Below are 25000 nucleotides of genomic sequence, written 5' to 3'. Positions count from 1 at the left end.
TAACCTCTCCCTGCTTGTTATTCTCAACACCCCCCCCCCCCCTCTCTGTCCCACTCCTGCCTCCCACCTCCTCCGTGCGTCCCTCCGTCCATCCCGGGACGCAGATCATCCAGGACCGTGTCCAGGCCCACGTGTCCCGGAGCGGCCTGCTGTGGAACGCCCTCCCCGGCGGGCTCTACGCTCTGCCCCAGTTCTTCACAGACCCCTCCCGCTTCCCCTTCTACTACGCCATGCTGGGTGAGAGACACACGGACACACGTTCACGCTCGCACATACACACACACGCCGGCATGCGCGCAGGTACGCGCACACACACACACACACATGCAGTGTACGGTTCTCATTTTTGGTGAGGCTTGGTTTACTTGATGATATTCCCTTCCTGCACAGCTCACTATTGTTCACCCTAATAAGGAATCAGTTTTATTGGAGGAAAACTTGCATATACGAGAAATTTGTGTAGGTGGAGAAAAGGTCAATCAATTATGAAGTTCAAAAGTGCAAAAAACAACTGATCCTAAATTTCAGTTAAATGCATCAAATATACACAATAATACATCATCAAGATATGAAAGTGGAAAGCTGAATGTTTTTGTATTTCAGTGTTTTTCATTGTGTACATGTTTGTCTTTGTGACTGAAATGTGTGTTAACGTGTGCTTATGGGGATGTATTATAATTATCAAATAATTATCCTTGATGAGGTTCAGGATTAATTGTACTTGAACACAGAAGCTGTGATGGATTCCTTTTTCAGCAGCATTTGAGCAAGATGTCCTCTGTTTTTTTAACCAGATGGTGCGTGCCTTCAGCGTGAATACAATACAGTGGTTTAATTGTTTAGTCAATGTTCCCCGAATAAGATTTCCCTTCCAGAACTAAACGCTTTGCCATAGAAATGTACACATTTCAGTTTGTGTCTTTCACTCCACTCAGATTTAGAAGGTCAGCCATGGGCAATTAAGTTATTATTACATTTATTAAATGATATTCATGAGAAAATTGAATGATTAACTGATTAATTGACTGACATTTGCTTAAAATTAATTTTTTGTGCGTGTTTTTAAGCACAAATTATGATTTGTCTTTCAAAGGCATAAATTAAGAATTCGCCCTATAAAATGAAGAGGGCTAGCAGGGCTGTTATTTACTCTAAAAGCAGTCTTTAGTTAATTTGTCTTGACCCATACCCAATGTATCGGAGCTGTCTTCTGATTAGCAGACAGTGAGCTATATCGCAAAATGAATATTGTAATTATTAATAAGCTAAATCGGCCGATAGAAATGGACTGTAGCCATAGAGAATGGTTCCACACATTGTTTTTGTGGGCCCACTCGAAATTCCCATTCTTTGATTTACTATAAAGGAGGCCAACGTGGTCCTATGTCGTTGTTTTTTTATTAAGAAAGTTCCACTGAAATTACCAAAAGTTATGCTCTTATCCATAAAAAACACAGGCTTTTGCTTGAACAAAATGTTAAGTGTGGTAATTTGTTTGTATTTTTTGGATGAAAACCAACACATTAGAGGTAAGGTAATGAAAGTACCTCAGCTGTTAAATGAACCACACTGGCTGGTTTGGGATCCCCCTGAGCCCAAAAGACTTTAAGTAACACAGGGCCGTAATAAGGGTCCGCTTTACCAAATTGCCCTCAAGGGGCCCCTTCCTCTAGGCCCCTTCGTCAAAGGGAAGCTGCTCAAGGATTTAGCGCAGGGTTTCCATACTAGACACTCTGTTAGAATCTGACACGACAAACGCCACAGTTCCGTAACAGCGGAGTTGGAGAAGGTGCGCGTGTGTGTATTTTTGTCCCTGTGCGTGTTTGTGTGTGTGCATGTGCGTGCGCTGCTTTCGTGTGTGTGTGTTACCGCATTCACGCGCAACTGCTGTGTTTATACCACATGCATGCCTGTGTGCGTATTTCTGTGTGTGTGTGTGTGTGTGTGTGTGTGTGTGTGCGCGTGTGTGCCAGCACTTGCGCCATCACCTCAATAGGATGAAGAGGGCTGTAACTCAGATAGATGTTTGTCGCCCTCTCAGGAATTGTGGACCAGGCAGGGGAGGGGGGGAGGGAGGGGGGAGGTGAACGGGAGGGGTGGTGATGGAGGAGGAGGGGGAGGGGGGGGGGCGCAGGAGGATTAAAGAGAGGCAGATGGATAGAGAGAAGAGGACAGGAATGGTGAAGGTTTATGCCCCCTGCCGTAAATCACCATTTTAGCTCCTGCCATCTCCACTACTGTAGCGAGGGGAATGAGTTGTTGTTGTCATTGCCGTCGATATGACAGTCTCACTCTGCTAACTCGCTGTAAGTTTTGATGGCTAAGCACTCGCGACTGCTCTTTTTTTTCTTCTTCTTCTTCTCCCCCCTCCCCCCTCCTCTCCTTTTCCCCTTGGAGAGTTGGAAAAAAGTTTGACTGCTCTGGGAAGTCAGGGAGGGAAAATGCAATCTTCGGGTTGAACTTTATTTGTAGGTATGCGTGCATACGTGCAGGTGTTTGGTCCCTGCATATGTGTGTGCGTGCGTGCGCGTGCTGTGGACCAACTTTGCGTCCATAGACTAAAAGACAAAAGCCAAAGTGTTATGTTATGTTGTCAACGGCTTGTCCTATAAAACACTACAGCCCAGACAAGGGAGTGATGTAAAATGTATGTAATAAGAGTCATTGTGTGTGTGTGTGTGTGTGTGTGTGTGTGTGTGTGTGCGTGCGTGCGTGTGTGTGTGTGTGTGTGTGTGTGTGTGTGTGTGTGTGTGTGTGTGTGTGTGTATGTGTGTGTGTGTGTGTGTGTGTGTGTGTGTGTGTGTGTGTGTGTGTGTGTGTGTGTGTGTGTGTGTGTGTGTGTCTGTATGTGTGTCTGTGACTGTCTGTGTCTATGTCTATGTCTGTGTCTGTGTCTCGTTCGTTTGAGGAGGATCTGAAGCTATCTGATGCAAACACAGTGACTCTGGTAAAATCAATAAAGGGCCTGGGGGGACTGCTATGGGCACACACACGTAGACACACACACACACACACACACACACACACACACACACACACACACACACACACACACACACACACACACACACACACACACACACACACACACACACACACACACACACACACACACACAGCACTCGAGTACCTCGCTCTCAGGCTGGTAACTTCACACTGTCTTTCAACTGCTTTTTAAAGCGGCACAGGATCTATGAAGACAAGCCAGCACAGGAGGAGGGTGTACATAATTGGATTTTCCTCTTAAGAAAAAGAGAGACCGACAGATGAGAGAGAGAGAGAGTGTGAGCAAGAGAGATAAAGAGGGTGAGAGAAGAGAAAGAGAGTACTTTGATAATGGATGTGCCCATCATTTTGTACGAAGTATCCTCATCACAATGTAAATATTTATTCATTTTTCTTGGGTGAAGGAATATTGGCATCAGTTTTCGGGTCGAATTAGGGAGCAGATGGAATGATGAAAGGGTCACGGCTCCCTGTCTCGCTGCACAATCTTCCTCATTCCCTCTACAGTGGAGGCATGGATTTCATTCCATATTTGACTTGATTTGGCATGAAATAACGGACCCTGCACTGTCGCTCTCCCATAGAGAGAGAGAGAGAGAGAGAGAGAGAGGGAGGGAGAGTGTGTTAGAGAGAGAGAGAGAGAGAGAGAGAGAGAGAGAGAGAGAGAGAGAGAGAGAGAGAGAGAGAGAGAGAGAGAGAGGGAGAGTGTGTTAGAGAGAGAGAGAGAGAGAGAGAGAGAGAGAGAGAGGGAGGGAGAGTGTGTTAGAGAGAGAGAGAGAGAGAGAGAGAGAGAGAGAGAGAGAGGTGAGAGAGAGAGAGGGAGTGAGAGAGAGAGGGAGGGAGGGAGGGAGAGAGAGGGAGGGAGAGTGAGAGAGAGAGAGAGGGAGGGAGAGAGGGAGGGAGAGAGAGAGAGGGAGAGAGACAGGGAAAGGGAAAGGGAGAGAGAGAGGGACAGAGAAAACGATCCGTTTCCTTGCTCTGTCTCCTCGGTGTCTGCGACTCTGTCCAAAGAGGTCGACGGTGTCAATGTCTGGTATTTCTTCACTCAGCCTGGCGACCAATTAGGTGTGAAGGCTAACGACGCCCTGACACTGTCTCCAGGGCAACGGGGGGAGCAGAAACAAGCCATTTCCTCTGCCCTTGTGTGTGTGTGTGTGTGTGTGTGTGTGTGTGTGTGTGTGTGTGTGTGTGAGTTAAGGCAGCCCATTGCTTGCAACGGATAATAGCAAGAGAGGAGTGGGGGAGGGGTGGGGGTGTGTGTGTGGTGGTGGCAGGGCTAAACACAGGTGTGCTCCTAACATCACTAATGGGACTGGTTAATTAAGGTCTGAGTACTTCACCGCTGTTGTCTCTCATTGGTGTGGTTAGCACATACACACACACACACGCACGCACGCACGCACGCACGCACGCACGCACGCACGCACGCACGCACGCACGCACGCACGCACGCACGCACGCACGCACGCACGCACGCACACAGAGGTTAAGGGAGAAGGGTAGTTAAGTCGTTATGAAGTGATCAATGTTATGAGCTACACCTGTGTTGACCCCTGTGCCAAACCCCTGGGGCCATCCGTGTCGCTTAACACAAATGCTATGGCCATGTTGTGTCGTGAACTGATCGTCCTCATTCATCATTTTCTTAAATGCTGTGGTTTGTTTTGCCTATTGTTTATTATGTGATACGTTTTCCTTCGTGCCATGAGGAAGGTGATAGAGTACATCACAATTTCTGTACAAACATTTACACCAACGCAAATTGCAGCAACATAAAACATAACAATATTTCACGGTGATATTGCAGCCCTCACCCAAAAAATGCATAATTCAGTGCCACCGCGATCCTTTTTCATTGAAATAAGGCATGCCAAAACCCTGAAGTTTTGAATTCAGTAAGCCGTCGATGAGTGTAATTAATTATACACATTCTCTCTGGTGACTTACACATATTTAGCTGCGACCCGTCACCAAAGAGAACCATCGAGAAAACCAAAAACATCCTTCCACGTCCGGTGGCCATTTTAATGTGGATATGGAAGGGAGGAGGAGGAGGAGGAGGAGGAGGAGGAGGAGGAGGAGGAGGAGGACGTAGGAGCTGGACCTAGTGGTATCTCTGCCCACCAGGAGGTCACGTCCTTACCGCTCCATAAATAGCCCCTGGCCCCACCAGAGACGCGCTTGAGTCCCGCTCATGTGTCAGCTTGATGCATGGCTCTGTGCTAAAGGGCGGCCCGCCTCCACTTAACCATCAGGTTCCCCGTTCCCCGCTGGCCCCCGCAGCCTGCGTGCCCCCCCACATCCTCCATCCCCTGCAGTCCCCTCGCTTCCTTTGGCCTTGTCTGTGTGTGTGTGTGTGTGTGTGTGTGTAGCGGGGGGGAGTCAGTGCGTGTCAGTGTGTGTGTCAGTGTGTGTGTGTGCGTGTGTGTGTGTGTGTGTGTGTGCGTGTGTGTGTGTGTGTGTGTGTGTGTGTGTGTGTGTGTGTGTGTGTGTGTGTGTGTGTGTCAATGCGTGTGTGTGTGTTGGTGTGTGCTAACTCTTGTAAGTACATGCCTGATAAGGTCTGAGTAATTAGGGCCATCAGGTTAAAAGCGCTTTTGCAACGTTTAATGAAAACAAGAGACCCCTGCAAAATACACATCTGTTTCCTATTAACGTAAATAGATGCAAAGCGATCTGCTCGCCAAACTGGGTATGTACATCAATTAGATTATATTGATGACACATTACATATACTGTTTAATACATTGGAGAGTAATTACACATTTGGCTTGTGTAATGCCATCGTTTAACATTAGTCAAACTCGAAGCAAATACACAGGGAAAGTAAGAAAGTTTAATTGTTGCTGTCAAACGTCTTTTGTATCTCTAAATCTTCTGGGATAAACAGCTTGTTTGTGGGGAGCGTTAGAAGACCCGCAGCTTATAACTAATTAAATAAAAAAATCGGTGTCGTGCTTAATCTCAAAGCACAATATGCACTAGAGGGTCCATCTTCCAGGGAATGTGGCAGTGTTTTACCACACTTTTATTGGTTCTTATTGAGTGTTTTTAGTTTAGTAGCAGGCCTTTTTTTGGGAACAAATGGCTTCGGAGTAGTTTTTGTGGAACTCGCACTGTGTCAGCACCACTCAACGTCCACTCTCTCCATGCATCCCCTGTCATTACCCCATTCACTTCGTACAGAAAATCCTTTTTCCGAAGCCTCTTGTATCCATGCTGTGGGATAGACACTGAGATGATAATTTTCTTTCAGCCATTCTGCATGCCGCCTCAGAAGCTAATTGATTTCTCAAGTGCCGTCTTCGTCAGCTGAAGTGTTGAGGTTCTGGCTCTCACTGATTTGTTTGCGGTCCCCTTGTGAATAACCATTCGGATGATTATTCAGTATCTGGCTTCTTTTGGAGTTGCTTCTGTCTCGCGCACAACATAGTGAATATGCAGAAGCCGTCATGGAGCAGGTAATCATGCAGGGCTTAAGGATGCATTTGGCTCGAGGATGCTTTAATAGATGGGCCAGAGCCATACGGCATGGTGCCTTGTTTACCCGAGCATAGCCTCTGCATTGTGCAGTCTGTGTGGGGTATGCCATGGTGAACTCGAGCCCATGTGATTATGGTGGAGATCATCATCCTATGACTGAGGAGGGGTAAGTTTGAAGTGTGTTACGGCTGCAGAGCAGAGAGGAGCAATTCCACTTCACCAAGCATCACATATGCGCTCATCCCACCACACCTACTCTTGCACTCTTGGATCAGCTCTCTTCAATAAAGGTGACTCTTGGCACTCACTGCGTGCTTGTGTGTGTGTGTGTGTGTGTGTGTGTGTGTGTGTGTGTGTGTGTGTGTGTGTGTGTGTGTGTGTGTGTGTGTGTGTGTGTGTGTGTGTGTGTGTGTGTGTGTGTGTGTGAGTGCCTGTGCGTTTTTGTGTGTCTGTTTGTCTGTCTGTCTGTCTGTATTTGTGTGTTTGTGTGTGTTTGTGTGTGTGTGTGCATGTGTGTGTCTGTGTGTGTTTGCCCGTGTGTGTGTGTGTGTGTGTGCTCTTCAGGCACGAGCCCCTCTGCCCAGTTCACGGCGGTGGTCCAGGTGCTGGCTCAGAGCCAGCTGCAGAGCCAGACCTCGCCGCTGATGAAGCTCATCGTCGCCGTGGCCAAGTCCACCTTCTGTGCACAGGTGAGAGCGTGTGTGTGTCTATTTGTGTGTGTCTGTGTGAGTTCTCATGAGTGTCAGTCATATGTAGTATTTTTTGTGTCCGTGTGTTTTGGGACTGGCCTGATGGATGCCAAATATGTTTATAGAATTCATGAATGATCAAAACAGCACATTATTAATGTATCATTATTATTCTAAGTGGGAGATATACTTCCTTTTTTTCCCTTTCTGTGTTTGGGGACTGGATTAACAAATGTGCTTCATGTATTAATTGAAGTTGCTAATATGTGTTACATTTAAGATGGCGGGAAAATACCATGATAATCCACATGGCTGAAACTCCTTCTCGGATATAGAAGCCCTCCTAACCTACAGGAGCTATGAGCGGTGGGCTGCCTCTCCAGTTGGTCAGGGCAGGAGCGTTATCTTGCATGTTTGGTGTGGAGGGACACACACATCAAGGCCTGGGTGGACCACAGAACTCCCCTCCCCTGTGCCAGTGGTTGGCCTCACCCCAGGACATTCTCGCTGGGCAGCAGCCGGGCTAACCACTGAACCCCCACCCCAGCCGCTATTAATGGCCTATGGAGTGGATACATCTATCACACACCAGGGGATCAGAGTGCGATGCCATTGGCTTCTTTAACAATACAGGAAAACAGTTAATTCCAGAAACATTTTGAATGAATATGCATATGGGGGTAAACCTTTGGACAAAAACACAACCCCAAAAAGACAAACAGACATATTTCCAAAACTTTTATCATTCTATTAATAGCACCAACTGACAGAAATGGAAAGTCAGTCAGCCGGTCCGCAACGTAGCAATGATTGTAGCGGGAATAATGAAATCATCAGTTACTCACAGTTTTGAATCAAAACCCATTACCCTGTCCCCAATTCCCTTTGTGGCCGAGAATGCTGGGACTCTCCAGAGGACCCTACAGCAGCAGCTGTGCGACGCTGAGCCGACGCCCGTTCATTTCATACCTTCGCTGTTCCCCCTGTGAGCTGACTCCCTGGCGGCCTGTGTCTCCCCTCCTCCCCCTCCCCCTGTCTCCAGATCGTGCTGTTGTGGAACTGCGACAAGCCTTTACCCCCCGGCAGCAAGTGGCCCTCCACCAGCGTGCCCCTGACGGTGATCGAGGGACGCACCAAGGTAACGACTCGGTGAAATAGGGTTTGTATTACGCGCCGCGGCGTCGTTTCTTCTTTTATCTGTGTTCATAATGCAGCCCGCCGCCTAGTCTGGCGTCTATCTCCCCGGGGCCGATACACGCGGGCCATCGAGTCTGCCTCCATGGTTTTGTCGGTATTCGCAATTCAATCTAAAGGTGTATTTGTTTGATCGCGTAATAGATATGCAAAAAGGCTAAAGGAATAAAGGTTGGTTCAGGGGTGAGGCAAGAAGGCGTGGTAAAATGTGTCTATATGCTGTGTAGATACAGTACATATAAACAGGGTGCAGGAGGAGATGTTATGGGCTGTCCCACATAGGATGTGCCTGAGTCCCGGTGATGTTCCCTCAGGTTTGTTATGTCTCTGATTTGATTTTGTTTTAGCTGTCGTGCTGAGGATACGTACCATTTCTAATGGATCCTGTTTTGCTCGTAAGAGCAAGGTCAAAGTTCCCTTGCTGGTTTGGGACTTAACTATTTTAGATGGGAAAAATAGGAAGCTTAAAAGAAAATTTGCGTTATAATGCTGTGTAACCAGTGTATCTTGCTTCGGTGAGGGGAAACTGATAGTTAGCATTACACAGAATGGATGGCATTGAGATTACTGTCATTGGGATTTGATTCATTCAACAGTGACCAAGCACGCTAGCATGGTCGTTGTGTGACATTATGAGGGGGGGGGGTAGGATTTCTTAAAATTGTTGTCATATTTTTGCGAACAGATGACTTTTATCGCTGTGGAAACGAGCCAACAGCATTTTAAACTTGTAAATAGATAGCTTGGGGGAAAACAAAGGACATTGGAGACGAATGGCAAAATGTAATTGTCTTTCAGCCGAGGTTCCCAACGTTCCTATTATCTCATATAGGCTCACCGTGTGTTTTTCCACACCGTTTCAACTTAAACGGCTGTTAGTGAGGCTGAACTCTACCCAAGCATACGCTGCCAATGAACACAATTTATTTAAAAGACTGGGTATGTCGCTGGTAATGGTTATTTGCGAACCGACTCAACTCCCATGGGCTGGTAACAGGAGCGTTGACGGCGCCAAATCAATGTTATCAGGGACAGAAAGCCACCGCTATTACGTTTGGATGTTGAAATAATTGATTTTTGACGTGTGCTGAAGTCAAAATAACATCTGTTTTCTGTTTCTCGCGACAAAGTTCTAATTTAATTTCCTAATTCAAACCACATACAATGGTGGGACGTGAGTAGAGTTGTGTACTTTCACCCGAGCGGCACGTAACGCAAAGCCGGTTTGTGTCGTACGCTTCTGCCGATCGAAGTTCACCAAATGTGAACTTTCTTTTTTTAGTTTTACCTCCGGTGACAAAAACAAAATGCATCAATCCTTTCTACCCAGGGTGGGTTTGGGCTGAAGGGAAGGGGAGACATAAAGAAAGGTGCGCTGCGTGTGACTTGTTTCCAGATGCTGTGTTTCCAGGGCTGACTATGGGACGCCTTAAATAGACCTAATCTAGCCGCCTTGATTGATGCAATGTGTTATTTGATTGCCGCCCTGTCAGAGGTGAGGCGAGGGAGTGTGACTTTGCTGTAATTGTTTTCATTTGCACTCGGAGGCAATTTTATGTCTCCATAAACACTCACTTACACAGAGGCACGCGCACACCGACACACACGCACGGACGGATAGACAGACAGCCGTGTGACATGGATGCTCTGTCTCAATTGTATACTGCATTTCAATTAGCCATGTTATGCCATTTTTCATATTTATGGCAATTAGATAATTTTTCTCCTGCTCACTCAATTTAACCCCATATGCTGGCACCACTGTTGGGTGAGTATCATTCGCTGTCTTTCCTTCAATCATTCACAAAAGGAAAACACTGTCTAAAGTGTTTCTCTTTCGAACTACCTCTTTTTACTTTCTTTACACATATATATATATATAGAAAATCGGTGAAGCCGGAGGAAACCCTTTTGAACGACATGCAGAATCCAAACAGAAAGGCAAAGTTGACAGGCTTTGATCATTCACAATACCTCCATCCCTGGTGGCATAAACACATTTAGTTTGTGTGTGTGTGTGTGTGTGTTTGTGTGTTTGTATGTGTGTGTGTGTGGGGGGGGGGGGGGTGGGTGGGTGCGTGCTTGTGTGTGCATGTAAGTGTGTGTTTGTGTGCATGTGTTTGTGTGTGTGTGTGTGTGTGTGTGTATGTGTATGTGTATGTGTGTGAGTGTGTGTGTCGGCATGCGTGCGTGTGTGTAAAAGAGAGAAAACAGCCGGTCAATATACATAACTTGGATTCCATAGAAACAATCTCCCACTGCATAAATATCACCCAAGCACACTCACAGATATACACAGATATATATAGACAAAGTATGGTCAAACAGTTGTGGAGATCGACATAGCCCTCTGTTTGCTTCAAACTAACGTATAACGCTTATCAGAAAGAACCAAACAAGAAAATGCCAAGTATCAAAGCACTCATGTTCTGATGTTAGGGCTGTGGCTGGGTTATCCCTCACGGGTCAGCCTGTGGACCACGGTGAATCCGTTAGGAGCCTGCTGCCCTACATTTTGACCTGTCCTCAGCTGTTTGATCTTCCTTTACCCCTTGCCTCCCTCTCCGCCCCTTTTTGTTCCTCATTTCCATGCTGTTCCACTTCTCTCTGTACTCTCTGTACGCCGGCCGGGATAAACATTCATACAGTACACCTGTCACCTCCAAACCCCAGAAGCCTGGCTGCATATGTTCCGCTCTGCAAGCGTTCTGTGATCTCCATGTGTTTCTGTGTATGTGAGTGTGTGCCTGTGTCTATGTATATGTGTGTGTGTGTGCCTGTCTGCGTGTGTGTGTGTGTGTGTGTTGTGTGTGTGGTAGGGGTGTGGGTGTGTGGTTATGTGCTTGTCTGTGCGTGTGTGTGTGGGTGTGTGGGTGTGTGGTTGTGTGCGTGTCTCTGCGTGTGTGTGTGTGTGTGTGTGTGTGTGTGTGTGTGTGTGTGTGTGTGTGTGTGTGTGTGTGTGTGTGTGTGTGTGTGTGTGTGTGTGTGTGTGTGTGTGTGGCTGTGTGTGTGTGTGTGGGTGTGTGTGTGTGGGGCTGACTGCATACTGTGCCAGTGTTCTTTCGACATGTTGCTCGTTATCTCTCCCCCTCTTCACCTCTCCTCCCCCTCCTCCCCCTCCCGCCCCCGACCCCCTGCCTGTCCATCTTCAACCTTCTCACCTCTGCCTCTCTCTCCCCTTATCATCTTCACCCTCTCATCTCTCTCTGTCTCTATCGCATTGCTGTATCTCTCTGCCTCGCCCCGTGCTGACTCCAATGTCCTTTATGCCTCACATAGGGTTCACACCTGCTTGAATGCATGTGTGACACACAGGCACACGAATCTCTGCACTTTCTGTCTGGTGCCATTTTGTAGAAACTGCTTCTTCCGATGTTGCCGCCATCTTGGTGCTTCAAGGGTCAAGGAGACAAAATAAAAGTACTCATTTTTTGATAGTCCTTTAGATTAATTCTGTTAATATCAGTAGATGCATGGAAAGGTCAGCCTCATGCTTTTCTTGAAATAATTATTTTCATTACCCATCAACTACCTACCTCATTATCTATCTTATATTAACAGTTTTTTGTTAACAACCTTAAGTCAGGTTATATTCTTCAGGTTCTACAGACTTTGTTTGAAATGTAGCTATGTGTGTATTATTTTACAGAGTAGTCACTTGCCATCCCATGGAAGATATAATTACTGTTAGTTATTTGTTATGTCAAGACCTGCTTTTCAAGTTCTCCTCTCATTACTTGTCACTTCATCATCTCATTTAGTGGTCTGATCTCACCTTGCTTTCCATTTGTAATTATGCAGAGAGCCACGTCTGCACAGTGTTATGGCGAGCAATATATTTACTCAAATCTTGATCATTAGCTACATAATAAAAAAATGCCCTTTTCTGAAAGCACCCCTCTTCATGCAATGAAAGGAATGTTAATGTTATTGCTATGATAGGTTCCATTTTTAACCACCAGCCATCCAAACTAATCTTTTCACTCCTAACTACGAGATGCTAAATCACGGCCCTCTCAATGAGATATTCTGCTCTGGGACTTCCATCCCAGAATACATTGAATTAACTCACAGGCCCAATGACAAATCCAACTGTAATGCTAGCGAGGCAAAGGTGATTGGCCGATCAATATTGCCAAAGGTTAATGGGCTATAAGACACAAATGTTTTATTTATGTTAATATCTTGATTATTTCTTACCTTCATCCATCTACCTTTGACATGCACATGACACATCCCAGAACCCTATATTTTATCTATTGATCATACTATTGATTTACAAAAGCCCTTGGTATGAGGTTAAATGACAACTAGAAAAACATTTCAGAGGTCAACGGTCAAATTAAACCAAATAGTGAATTCAGATTGGACACAAGGTCAGGTTAAGGAGGAGTGATATTGGACACACAACCTTAAAATATCCTTTTAGCATTGATCGGACCAGATGTATTAATTATATACATATATATATAATCTCTCTTGGACTGGAAAGCCTTTTTTGTTTGTTTTGGATATTCCCATATTTCATCCAAACATTAATGATCATAAAAATAAGTATACATATAAACATCACATCCTGCATTGGATCTATCACGAAACCTGTACGATGTGGCAATGGTGTTAAAACCTTGGGCAAATTGACAAATAACGATAGCATAGCTGAGTAAATCATCATTCATTCAATGCACATACGGCAAGGCATTGAGCTCCAGCATTCAGCTTGGTCCACAGAATAGGCCACAACAGCTGCCAACAATGGCTTGGATATTTAAGACATGACACATATTGACCTCATAGACACCAGGAAAGTGTTGGACCAAACCATGCCTGAGGGTTTTTAAAATCACTGTAAGATGTAAATAGTTCAATGCAAATCAAGATTTTCCCATTAGCAGCCTTGAGTGGATGGAGTTGTAGCTACAGCGTTGTAGTTATAGAACTAAAGGCAGACAGCTACTGTCTTTGAGATTTTCAAAGGAGGGGGGGGGTAAAAGTGGACCAGAATTAAATGATTCATGGAGAAAATCCCCTGGACGGATAGACTCATGGATGTGCGCATTTTCTTCTTCTGAAAAGTTGTCGTTCAGACATAAAGGTTGTATGAATGTTTTTTTCTACTGCAACTATATAGTCCAATTTTAAGAAATCTGTACCGCGATTTTCCAATGACTAAATATCTATCCATACTGCAGTGCGACCACGCCGTTATCAGCTGATGCTTTTGCACTAAACATTGCATGTTGATTTTGAACTGTGACCCACAGACTCGGGACGGTGCCGGCTTAAAAGGAGCCCTCCTATCTCCAGAGAGGCCCCTTAAAGCTGCAGGGCTCCTGGGGGTAATAGAGGAGGATTGAAAGGGCCGGTGGGTGGGTGGGTGGGTGGCGGGGAAACGGTGGAAGGGTCAAATCTCAGCACCTTTGGGCATCTTCAGCAGGTGCTTATCTCTGGCCCCAGGCACACGGCATTGACACCTGCCAGAGGGGATTGTGGGACGGGAAGATGGCGGCAGATACATTGGAAGACAGAGCGACCAACAGATAATATAGAGGAGACTCAGCCATGAATATAGGTATTTTCCCGGGGCATTATCCCATCGATTATGGCTAGTGACAGGGAGATGTAGGCTTTCAAATGTTGTGGAAGAAGGACAGCTTTTGGTGGTTCACTGTCTGGAGGAAACGTTTGTGTTTCTCAGACTCTCCAATGTATGGCGGGTAAAAAGTAATATTTGTTTAGTTTTGTTTATTATTCTGCATACTTGCGCTTTTTCTGAGAGAAATTTGCACTGGAGCAGTGTGGGGGGGGAGTGATTCAGACACAGTCCAAGACATGCATAGTTTACTGTGGCGCATAGTTTACTGTGGCAAAAAAAAGAATGTAGGATGGTCTAAAAATGTTATTTCAGCTGTCCAAAAGTCCTCAATTTCTGTCGAAAACCTTACTCCTCCTGATGCTGCCAAGGTGTGTAGTGATGGACAACATAATCCGGGATTGACTAATTATGGTTGTTGTTATTTAGGGATATCAAAGTGAGCATAAAAAAAGAAACCCATTCCTTCAAGCTGATTCCATGGGCTGGGTTAATCCTCCTGCTGGCTACAAGGCCAAGCGTTAGAACAATAACCGGACACTCACTAGGCCAAGGCAGGGCACTCACATTAGGCAGTTGTGGAGCTTCGGCCCTACAATCCAGCCTTTCCGAGGCTGAGTTTATTAGCCGTAGGTTTGGAGTTATGGCTCTTTACGAATTTTAGATCCTGTTGTCCATGGCTTTGAAGATAAGACAGCTGATTAGTAATGGAAAACATATTCCGCTAATTCATCTGGATTTATCAGTCTTTTTATCATGATCTGGGAACCACACCAACTCCTCACCTAAAGGCACATTCTCATTCTCTCTCACTATGTCCCGTTTATTATTAACCTTCTCTCTACAACTAAATCAGTACTTAATGAATACATTGGTAATACACTTCATTGTCAGATAATCAATTGCAAGAAGGACAATTTATTCAGTCATTGATTCAGACTTCTGAAGCCCACGAAAACAGTTTGCGTGTTTGGGATGCAGGTCAAGCTCCTTTAGGAGTAAGTCAACACTGATACATGAAACCAGAAGCAAAACAACAAACAGCGCTGTTCAACCACGCAGTAACCTTTTAGTTCAACAGGGCATCCATCGACAACAAATTACCTGACAAACGTTGTTTGCAGATCATTATAAATAAAGGTATCTCTACCATCATCACTTACAAGCACTGTCGTGTGATGTCAACAGTATGGCTCTAAATCCAATTGGTGAGAAATTGACCATGTTGACGAGCTCCGCAAACACAAACACACACACACACACAAAACACACACACACACACACACACACACACACATAGCAAGAAAATCACGACAGGAGAGGACAGAAGAAAGCTCTTTGCAGACACCCAGCAAAAGTGCCGAAATGCTTATCACGACTTCATGCACTCTGTGAAGTGCAATGAAAGGCGCGTGTGCCTTCACCAAAGTCTGGCTAATTATTTCCCGATTGTTGCCAGTGTTATAACTGCACTTGAAATTCAAACCACTGTATCGCTTTAATACTTGCACTCTCTCTCTCTCTCTGCCTCTCTGTCTGTCTGTCTGTCTGTCTGTCTGTCTGTATGTCTGTCTGTATGTCTGTCCGCCTCTCCTTCAGTCCATGAGCAGTCGTTTTTACCCCTACGACGTCATCCTCACAGACGCCATCCTCAGCCTGGACGAGGACTCTGTGCTCTCGACCAATGAGGTATGTCCATCGTCTGGGGGGCGGGAACGCCCCTCGATTGCCTTCAATGGTACAAAACAGAAAATCGAATCATAACCCGCGTGGCCAGTCATGACTCACTCTGGCCCCTGACCCCTAATGACATCACGGCCCCCCTAATCATCAGCCAGTCTCTAATTATTGGACAGTGTAATTCCTCACCGCCCCACTGTGACGGCCAGTGTGTGGTGAGCCTTGGTGAGGCCTGTATGCTGGCGGCTGTGCGTCAGCCAGGTCGGAGCTACCCACTGTTAGGTGGGGTAGGTGTCATAACCACCACGCACGCACGCACGCACGCACGCACGCACGCACGCACGCACGCACGCACGCACGCACGCACGCACGCACGCACGCACGCACGCACGCACGCACGCACGCACGCACGCACGCACGCACGCACGCACGCACGCACGCACGCACGCACGCACGCACGCACGCACGCACGCACGCACGCACGCACACACACACACACACACACACACACACACACACACACACTAACACATACACACACAGTCACATATAAATGCACTCAGATTCTCACAAGGTTAAAGACCAGTTGCCTGTAGTTATAGAGTGAGTTAGAGAAAAACTATAATTGTACTCCCATGTACTTGTAACCGCAAGCCAATACAATTGTTAAAATAAAACATTAATAACGTCAATGTAAAAAGATGTTTGAATATGATAAATAGTAAAACAACCACATTATCACATGAAGCTCAAAGAGCGTAAAGGGAGTAAAGTGGTGCAAAGGCCTTACATTTAATGACAAACCTTTGCATCAGCTCAGGCTTGCATTGCTAGTCAGTGAACAGAGCCGTGAAATGGTGATTTATGATAAAATGATAATGTTGTTGTCAAGATTCTAGCTGAAGCATTCTGAAGTAGCTGAATAGTTATGGTATAACTAGCCTACTAGGAGAAGATTATTACAATAATCAGGTCTGGAAAATATGACTGCTTGGATTACTGTTTCAGCACGACTCAATGATAGAATAGGTCAGATTGTAACACTACTACTAAGATGAAAAACTGCTCCTGATATGCGCCTTCAATATTAACATTCAAACTCTCAAAAATGTGCCCGTATTTTAAGGTGGGAAGCTAATTGGGCTTTAAAGGTACATACAGCTCTGAAATACCAGTGTTGTAATGACGATGAACACCTCAGTTGCAAATTACGTCGTTAGGGGATAGCCTGGTCCTATCAGACTCTCCTACTTCATTTCATTTGCACAGAGTCTGGACCCACTCAATTGACTAACGTTAACTCACTTGAAGGTGGGTGTCTGTTGAAGTTTAAAACTATTGGATCTGCCCAGTGCCACTCTGGATCTGCCATAATCAATCGTTTGGCCGATTGGCCGGGAATCACGTGCTGTAAACAAACCAAACAATGTGCATGAAAATGTCCGTCAATGAGAGCTGACTTCAACGTCATTGTTCTCAGCCACTCCCTTTGTTCGCTGATTGGACGCACAAAAGAAAAAACCCAAGAATATACCACAAACCCATACGTAGTACTGAAAGGAAATGGAAATTGAGCGGAAGTACTTAGGTGGGCGGAGCCAGGCTAGTTAGGGGAAGCATATAGGTAGAAGAGAGCCAAGAAACCATTCCTGGGCTACACCACATTTACTTCAGAAAATTCAGAGATTGAGTTACTGTATCTTATACGTTTAGTTATCTTTGATAAATATGAATGAAACTACGAGAGTATGGTCAACTGTATACCAATGCTTCTCCAAGTGGCTCAGAGGTAAGCTCTGGTCTTAAAAGGATGCTGTGATCTTAGTAGGATACTGTGGTAAGCAGTATCAAAAGATGCACTTAAGTTAAGTAGCAGCATCAATCATGTTAAGTCAGAATCAACAGTTATTAGTAGATCAATGACTGCTCTGGTGACGGTGGTTTCAGTACCACACACACAAACATACACGCACACAAACACACACAGAAATTCAGATGCGCGCCGTGGATGTGAGCACACACATCCAGATATACAGGCAAGCATTCTCTCTCAGACACAAACACACACACAAACACACACGCACGCACGCACACACACACACACACACACACACACACACACACACACACACACACACACACACACACACACACACACACACACACACACACACACACACACACACACACACACACACACACACACACACACAGACATCAAGCTTGATATTATTTCAGTTAGTCAGTATTTTATTGAATATGGTCTACAGCCGTTTAAATGTTCCCCTCAGTTTAATCATACATTGCAAAGCCCATATGTCAGATATGAATGATGTAACCGAAAAACACATGCTCAGAAATTACTTAGCGAATTAACCACGTCGCCTTTGGCAAGCAACGAAATGTGTGCGGTCCCTTTAGAGGACAGATGGTCACATTATGCCAGGCCTTGTCCCCTAAATTGACTACAGCAAACTGCCTTTCACTCTCCCACTGCGTTCTCTAAATAAATGGTTGTCTCTCTCTCTAGGACGGCACAGCGACCTTTGACCTTTGAACTGTTGGAGGAAAGCAAAGTAACCTTTAAGTAAAGCTTCCGGTTCCTTCTAATGGAGTACATTTTTCGTCGATTAACTATTAATGTCATGATACGACGCCCCGCGTGAGTCGGGCTGGGCTAATTAAAAAGAGCTTTGTTGCCCTGCCGACAACACGCGCTGTCCAAATACCACACCGCGCTCTAATAAGAGAACGGTAGAGGCTGAGTGGGGGGAGAATTAATTAGCTGAGCGAGGCAGGACAAAGCGGAGCTCTCACAGCGTCCCGTGAACAACGTTGCCTCAGCTGAAGCCGTTCCGTAGACACAATGAGCGCTGGTTATCAAAGCTCTCCGTGAGCACTCTTTCTGTGCTGTGAGGGGGGTTAGCCCTTTTGCTATATCACTCTGTGTAGGTGTGTGTGTGTGTGTGTGTGTGTGTGTGTGTGTGTGTGTGTGTGTGTGTGTGTGTGTGTGTGTGTGTGTGTGTGTGTGTGTGCGTACGAGCGTGCGTGCGTGCGTGCGTGCGTGCGTGCGTGCGTGTTAGTGTGTGTGTGCGGGGGGGGGGGGGGTATGTCAGTGTGACTGTTGAGGTAGGTGTGTGTGTGACTATGTCTATCACCAAAAGTCATGAGTGAGTTGAAGCAGACGAAGGTGAAACAAGCCACTATTTAATTATTACCATCCATTGATTTATTTCAATATATATGTGTTGGGGTGATGGCACATTAACAGACACACATAAACAGAAATGACAGTTATTGAAATGGATGTATCCATTTGTGGCTGTTGCAAATGGAATACACAAGCGGAAATAAGTAAATGAAAGGAAATATAACAGACTGAGAATTTTGCCAATATGTGGGAGGCAATATTGAAAAGTAAAGCAATTTGCACTGTGGCTCTCAATATTTATGTATGGATCACGTCACCATCGCTGTAGCAGTATATCATCAGATATTGGTTTGGGGCTTTAATGATGAATGTTATTAAAGGCTTCCCAACGGCCTCATAAATCATTGCAGGGCTAACTATGCCCCACACATTCATACTCTCTCATCCCATTGCCTTTAATTTACTCATGGCACCTTGTTAAAAAATGATCACGGCTTGGGTTGGAGCAACAATTTGTTCTTTGATTCTTGCCAAAGCAATTTATTTGGTTCCGCTGCCAAATTCTTAACAGAATGCCGAACAAACGCAGACTGTTATTCCCTGTCCTCTGCTATTACCATATTCTCCTTTGTCTGTCTGTTTCGTTGCCTTCTTGTTACACCCTCTCGATCTTAATGTGGTACCTGAAGTTAAACACAAGGTAAACCTCACCCACACACCCTGTGTAAACATAATCCAAATCCTGAGACGAGGAGGGGAGACGGAGGAGGATGTGAGGGAGACAAGAAGGCAATGGTAAGGAGGAGAAGATAAGAGAGATGGGGAGAAGAGAGGGGTGAGAGCAGAATAGAATGGACCTCCGAGAGGAAATGAGAGAAGAAAATAGATAGGAGAAGGCAGTGGTGAATGAGAGAGAGAGAGAGAGAGAGAGAGAGAGAGAGAGAGAGAGAGAGAGAGAGAGAGAGAGAGAGAGAGAGAGAGAGAGAGAGAGAGAGAGAGAGAGAGAGAGAGAGAGAGAGAGAGAGAGAGAGAGAATGGAAGAAGGCAGGAGAGGGAAGGAAAAGAGAAGCAGAGAGAGGGGAGACATGGAGACAGAGATGAAGTGAGAGAGAGAGACCAGGGGAGAAGAGAAGTCGGAGAGGAACGTGGAAGAGAGGAATAGAGACGGGATGACAAAGTGTAATAGGAGAGGAAGAGAGGAGGAAAAGATAGAGAAGAGAATGTAGACAGGGACAAAGTGTTGGGGGGTGGTTGGTGGTGGATGGGTGGGGGATGCTTAATGAAAAGCAGTCCATTTACACAGTCAGGAGCATGGCGTAAGCACCCATTACCTCTCTGTCTCGCCGCGCGGGCGTCTCTCAAACCGATCATTACACTGTCAAAACAGAAACGCACCTCTTTGATTAAAGTTTCACGTCTCAGCGGCGGGAGCCAGGGAAAAAAACCAGCAAAGACTTGTTTCGCTTGACACTTACCCGAGAGCAAATTAAAAATCAGTGAATTGACTGGAGCACTAAAGCAGGCAGGGGGGTTGGTGGTGGGGTTTCAGAATCAGTTTTAAAACAAGTGACATCTTGTCAGAGGGGCACGCTCTTAGCAGCACCGGGAGGCGTGGGAAAGGGTTGCCGACGTGTCTACAGTGAACGCAGCGCTGTCAAATCACAGGGCATGTTGATGCTTTTAATGTTTTGCTCTCCTGCTCTCAACGCTCTCTCTCTCTCTCTTTCCCCTTTCTCTCTTTCCCTATGTCCTCTCACTCTCCTATCTCACTCTCATTTCCCTCTCTCTCCCTCTTCCTCTCTCTCCTTCTCTCTCCCTCTCTCCCTCTCTAACTCTCTCTCTCTATCTCTCGCTCATCTGGTTCCTGTCTTCCTGACTGTTGTACCAAAACAATAATTGTTAAATTGCGCTCATTCTGTATCCCTGAAACCTCGTCCTCATAATCAGTCCTTTGGTCATACCATAATGAGCCGGACAGTTGTGCGAAAAGTATTGACGAGCCAGCGTTGGTAAACACTGAAATCAAATTATTCATTTGTTTCCTTGAAACAGTGTAATAACACATGTGATAAGCAATGTAACAACCTGCTACTGCTTGTAGATAATGTGTACTGACGCCATGGAGCCACATATCCCTTTCACTGCCTTAATGCTCTATTCCGTGACCACACTAGTATTAGTTACATGTTGCATATTGTTCCGTTGCTAATTACACAATAAGTATGTATGCACTTACACTGTAACAGGACACTTTAATGTCAAGTGTGACCAAAAGAAAAGTAAGTCCCCATACTATAGAGTTATTCAAAGATTGAAGAAATAGCTCTGGATTGTACAAGCACACTTAGATGTTGGAGTACTTAGTGGCTTTCCTCCCGTGGTCATTTTCCCGTTGCTAGGATGGGCCGTGCAGCGAGCAAATCTGTGTCTGGTTCTGATACACGACGTACCAGCAATAGATCAGGACCTCTCGGGGGTCCTCTGGTGAGAGGGCTGATTTCCCACCTCAAACACACATCTGGGGGCCCAGGAACGACGCTTGATGTTCTCAGCAGACGTGAAGACGCAACCTTTTTTCCCATTGGTTCCCCGTTGACTCTTTTTGGCGGTGGAGGGTTGGAGGGGAGGGGGGGGTCGAGGGAAAGACCATTCTGAAAAGCAAAGAACAAAACGTGTTTGACACAGCCTGCCCCCCCCCAAACCCCTCTTTTGTATATTTGGGAACAGGGCGCCGAATAAGCCCTGCTCAAATAATATCATCTGTGCAGAGAGAACAATGCAGCGACGGCAAGCTTCAGTGTACAGAAACAATGCGCTGCCTAGGGTGGCATGCAGAGCCCTAGATGATGAAAGGAACAAGGGTCGGGATAGAGAATGAACCCTTTGTCCCTATTTCTTCTTCGTTGTGTGGAAAAAAACTACATTCGAGTGAGTCATTTACTAGCGGGTGATATTGTACAAAATGGCGAGAACGCTTCAATAGCTATATCCAAAGTACACTGTTCTACAAAAGCCATCAAAATGGTAATGGCAGTAAACAGTCAATCTATAATGCATAATGATAAACAATAGTGAATAAACAATATACCTGTTACTGTTAACTAATTATTATGTTACGTCAATGATTTGTTAATTGCAGAACCACCATTCTATGCTAACACAGTAGAGTGTGTGCGCGTGCGTGCGTGCACGCGTGCTAAATGTTAAGGTTGATTCTCTGCTCAGTAAGCCATTGTCCTAATTGCCCTTTAAACACGGCAAGGGTGCGGACAGAAAGGCAGACGGAATGTGCCGGAATAAACGAGAATCGCACACAAGCCACCCTACCACGAAGATGGAGAGTCTCAGGGAAAGAGACGCAGAGAGACTGGGAGATTTTTTTTAATTGGGCTTATTTTATATTATAATTACTTTCATGGAAGAACGGCTGTGGCAATTCCCTAATTGCATTGTTGCAGCTCATTAAATCCAAGATTATTCCTGAAGAGCGATTACAGAGGGGGAATATGAAAGGGATCACCCGGATAAACTGTGCGTTCTTTTGTGAGGTTGCCATGCGTGTGAACGCCCTTTCGGTGGCCTATCTTCCGACATGCCTTTCCTTACTAGCTATTCAATGGACAGTATTGCCCTCTCGGAAGAGGCAATTATGGAGTACTTTATTCATAGAAAATATATGCTTTTATTATTTTTAACATTTTGACCTTATTTCAAACTCTGCCCATCCAATTTCATTTTAGCACACAATATCAATTAATTGCATTCAATTGCGATTGCATTCCTGCCTTCAACAAGCTCAACCGGCATTGCCCAAACCGAAGTACGATCATAAACATGATAGGCGGTCAACAGGAAGGAATACAAAATAAAGTTGAGTTGTGGCGGGGCGTTAAAACAGAGGGAAGTAGAGAGGAGTGGGCCGCCGTGTGACATCAGCACATCACCGGCCGGCCTTCAGGGTCGCTGGGCCACCGCCCGGGGCTAAATCTTACAAGAGAGATATACTGTGTGTGTGTGTGTGTGTGTGTGTGTGTGTGTGTGTGTGTGTGTGTGTGTGTGTGTGTGTGTGTGTGTGTGTGTGTGTGTGTGTGTGTGTGTGTGTGTGTGTGTGTGTGTGTGTGTGTGCGTGCGTGCGTGTGTGTGTGTGTGCGACTCTGTGTGTACCTTTAGCTCCCCTTAAGCTAAGCCTCAGGGACGTAGAACTCCAGAACTACCCAGTGCTGAAATGCCTTGAAACACGAAGATGGCGTCTAGAGGAAGCTGCCGACGATGATAGTGCATCAAGGGATAGGGAGGGAGGGAGGGAGGGAGGGAGAGAGGGAGAGAGAGAGAGAGAGAGAGAGAGAGAGAGAGAGAGAGAGAGAGAGAGAGAGAGAGAGAGAGAGAGAGAGAGAGAGAGAGAGAGAGAGAGAGAGAGAGAGAGAGAGAGTCAACATGGCGGTGGTGGATGAAGGAAATGAAGCAGATGCTATGAAAAACGTAAACCAGAGGTTGATTCTTCCAGAGAAGAACAACAAAAGATTTGGTCTGGTGTAGATCTTAGCTGGTCATTGAACAGCCTTTTATACCATAGCATTCTAAAACCCCAAAAGCTCAAATGTCCCCTTATTATTCTGCCAACAACATTTTCTTTGGCCATCTAAAGGTCTATAGACACTCTCTTTGCTCGCCCGCTGTGCTTTTTGCTCATCTCAAAGGCAACATCCCATTTGTCAGTATTTCTTCATGTCTTACTATGGCTGCGTTGTCTCCGATATAAACAACTCACCCCAACACAAGGGTGTTCAGGTGTTAAGGGCAGGCGATAAATGTATCACGATAAAGGAACACAGTTATTTAAAACACAATAGCATCAATGAAACACAAAATGTTGCAGGCTAACCTTTCGTCCTAATGATTAAGCAACAAAAAGATGGGGCTTTTTTTAAAGATAACAGTGGAAAACAACACACTATAAACCGATAGGGCAGCGAGACAGACTTTGTAACAAGATGTGACGTAACTCGTTTTTATCACACAGTATTCAGTCCATTAGATCAGAATGTAAGGGCAGATTTGTGGCTTTTTTGAACTATTTTTGTCCCCCTTTCCTCCGTGGATCACGTTTGGCCCTGAAAACTATAAGCATGGATACCTAATCTAAGTGTATCTCTATCTCTGAAGAGGATTTTAGTTGAAAGACTCATAGTAATAGCAATAAATATCTATGTAAGTAATTATCTGTCTCTATTCCTCTTCTTATAGACCTTTCTACCTACAGTATCTATCTATCTATCCATCCATCCATCGATCTATCTACATCTCTCTCTCTCTGTCCATCCATCCATCCATCCTATGATCTATATCTATCCCTAGTAAGCTGTCAGTCTGCCTGCTTGTCTTTCCATTATGTGTAGTTCTGGCTTCTAATAGATATATCTCTAAATCCATTATCTTTTCATCTGTCTGTCTCCTCTGAGTCTCTGCCTGTCTTTCTGCATTTCTGTCTGTCCATCTGTCTGCTCCCTTTTATCCCTCTATCCATCTTGAACTGCTGCTTTAACGTGAAATTTCGAGAGACAGATCATGACTGAAGGGGATCCGGTTGGAGCCTCTCAATATCTTCCTCATCTTCACACACATCTCTATATTCTTATCTACACACACGCACAGACAGGCCCAGACACACACACACTCCTGGCCTACGAATTCACCTCAAGGTTTGTGTCTGTGTGGGGATGGTGCTCGGGGTACTTTCTCGCTTCTTGACCCCCACCCCCATCCAATAGCCCTCCCTCCCTCCCTCTCTCTCTCTCTCTCTCTCTCTCTCTCTCTCTCTCTCTCTCTCTCACACTCACACGCACACACGCACACTTGCACTCACACACTTGCACACAATCTGGGCAATATTAGTTTGCCGCGCATCACTCGATCACATTTTAGCTGTTGAGGATGTTGGAGAATGTAAATGCAAAAACATTATGTTGTGCTCCACCTTTACTGGCATTTTCAACAGGGGTTTCAGAGCCCTGTCCATCCACGCCTGAAAAGCGTTTTCTGCCATTTCAGTGGATGCTTTCTCAGGGAAATGCCGAAACCACTCTCTGTCTTGTGACACAATTCTAATTCCTCTCTTTCACCATTTTGCATCAGCAAAGTGTTGATGGCAGGCCAAAACAGAGGGAGAACAAAACAGGTGTTTCCATATTGAGCTGAGGCAGTGTG

At 45.6% G+C, this 25000-nt stretch overlaps 1 protein-coding gene across 1 annotated transcript in view; it reads left to right on the top strand.

The window, feature by feature from the left end:
- Positions 1 to 25000, top strand: part of LOC130374954 (exostosin-1) — a 162417-nt gene that overhangs the window by 128409 nt on the left and 9008 nt on the right. The window contains exons 7-10 of the mRNA XM_056581935.1: positions 105 to 237; positions 7054 to 7178; positions 8221 to 8316; positions 15565 to 15654. Coding sequence (XP_056437910.1) covers positions 105 to 237; positions 7054 to 7178; positions 8221 to 8316; positions 15565 to 15654 — 444 coding nt within the window. The remainder of the gene's footprint in view (positions 1 to 104; positions 238 to 7053; positions 7179 to 8220; positions 8317 to 15564; positions 15655 to 25000) is intronic.

Source organism: Gadus chalcogrammus, chromosome 21 (assembly GCF_026213295.1).
Source record: "Gadus chalcogrammus isolate NIFS_2021 chromosome 21, NIFS_Gcha_1.0, whole genome shotgun sequence".
Classification (NCBI taxonomy): Eukaryota; Metazoa; Chordata; class Actinopteri; order Gadiformes; family Gadidae; genus Gadus; species Gadus chalcogrammus.
Note: the sequence above shows the minus strand (reverse complement) of the source record. Positions and strands in the feature narration are given on the sequence as shown.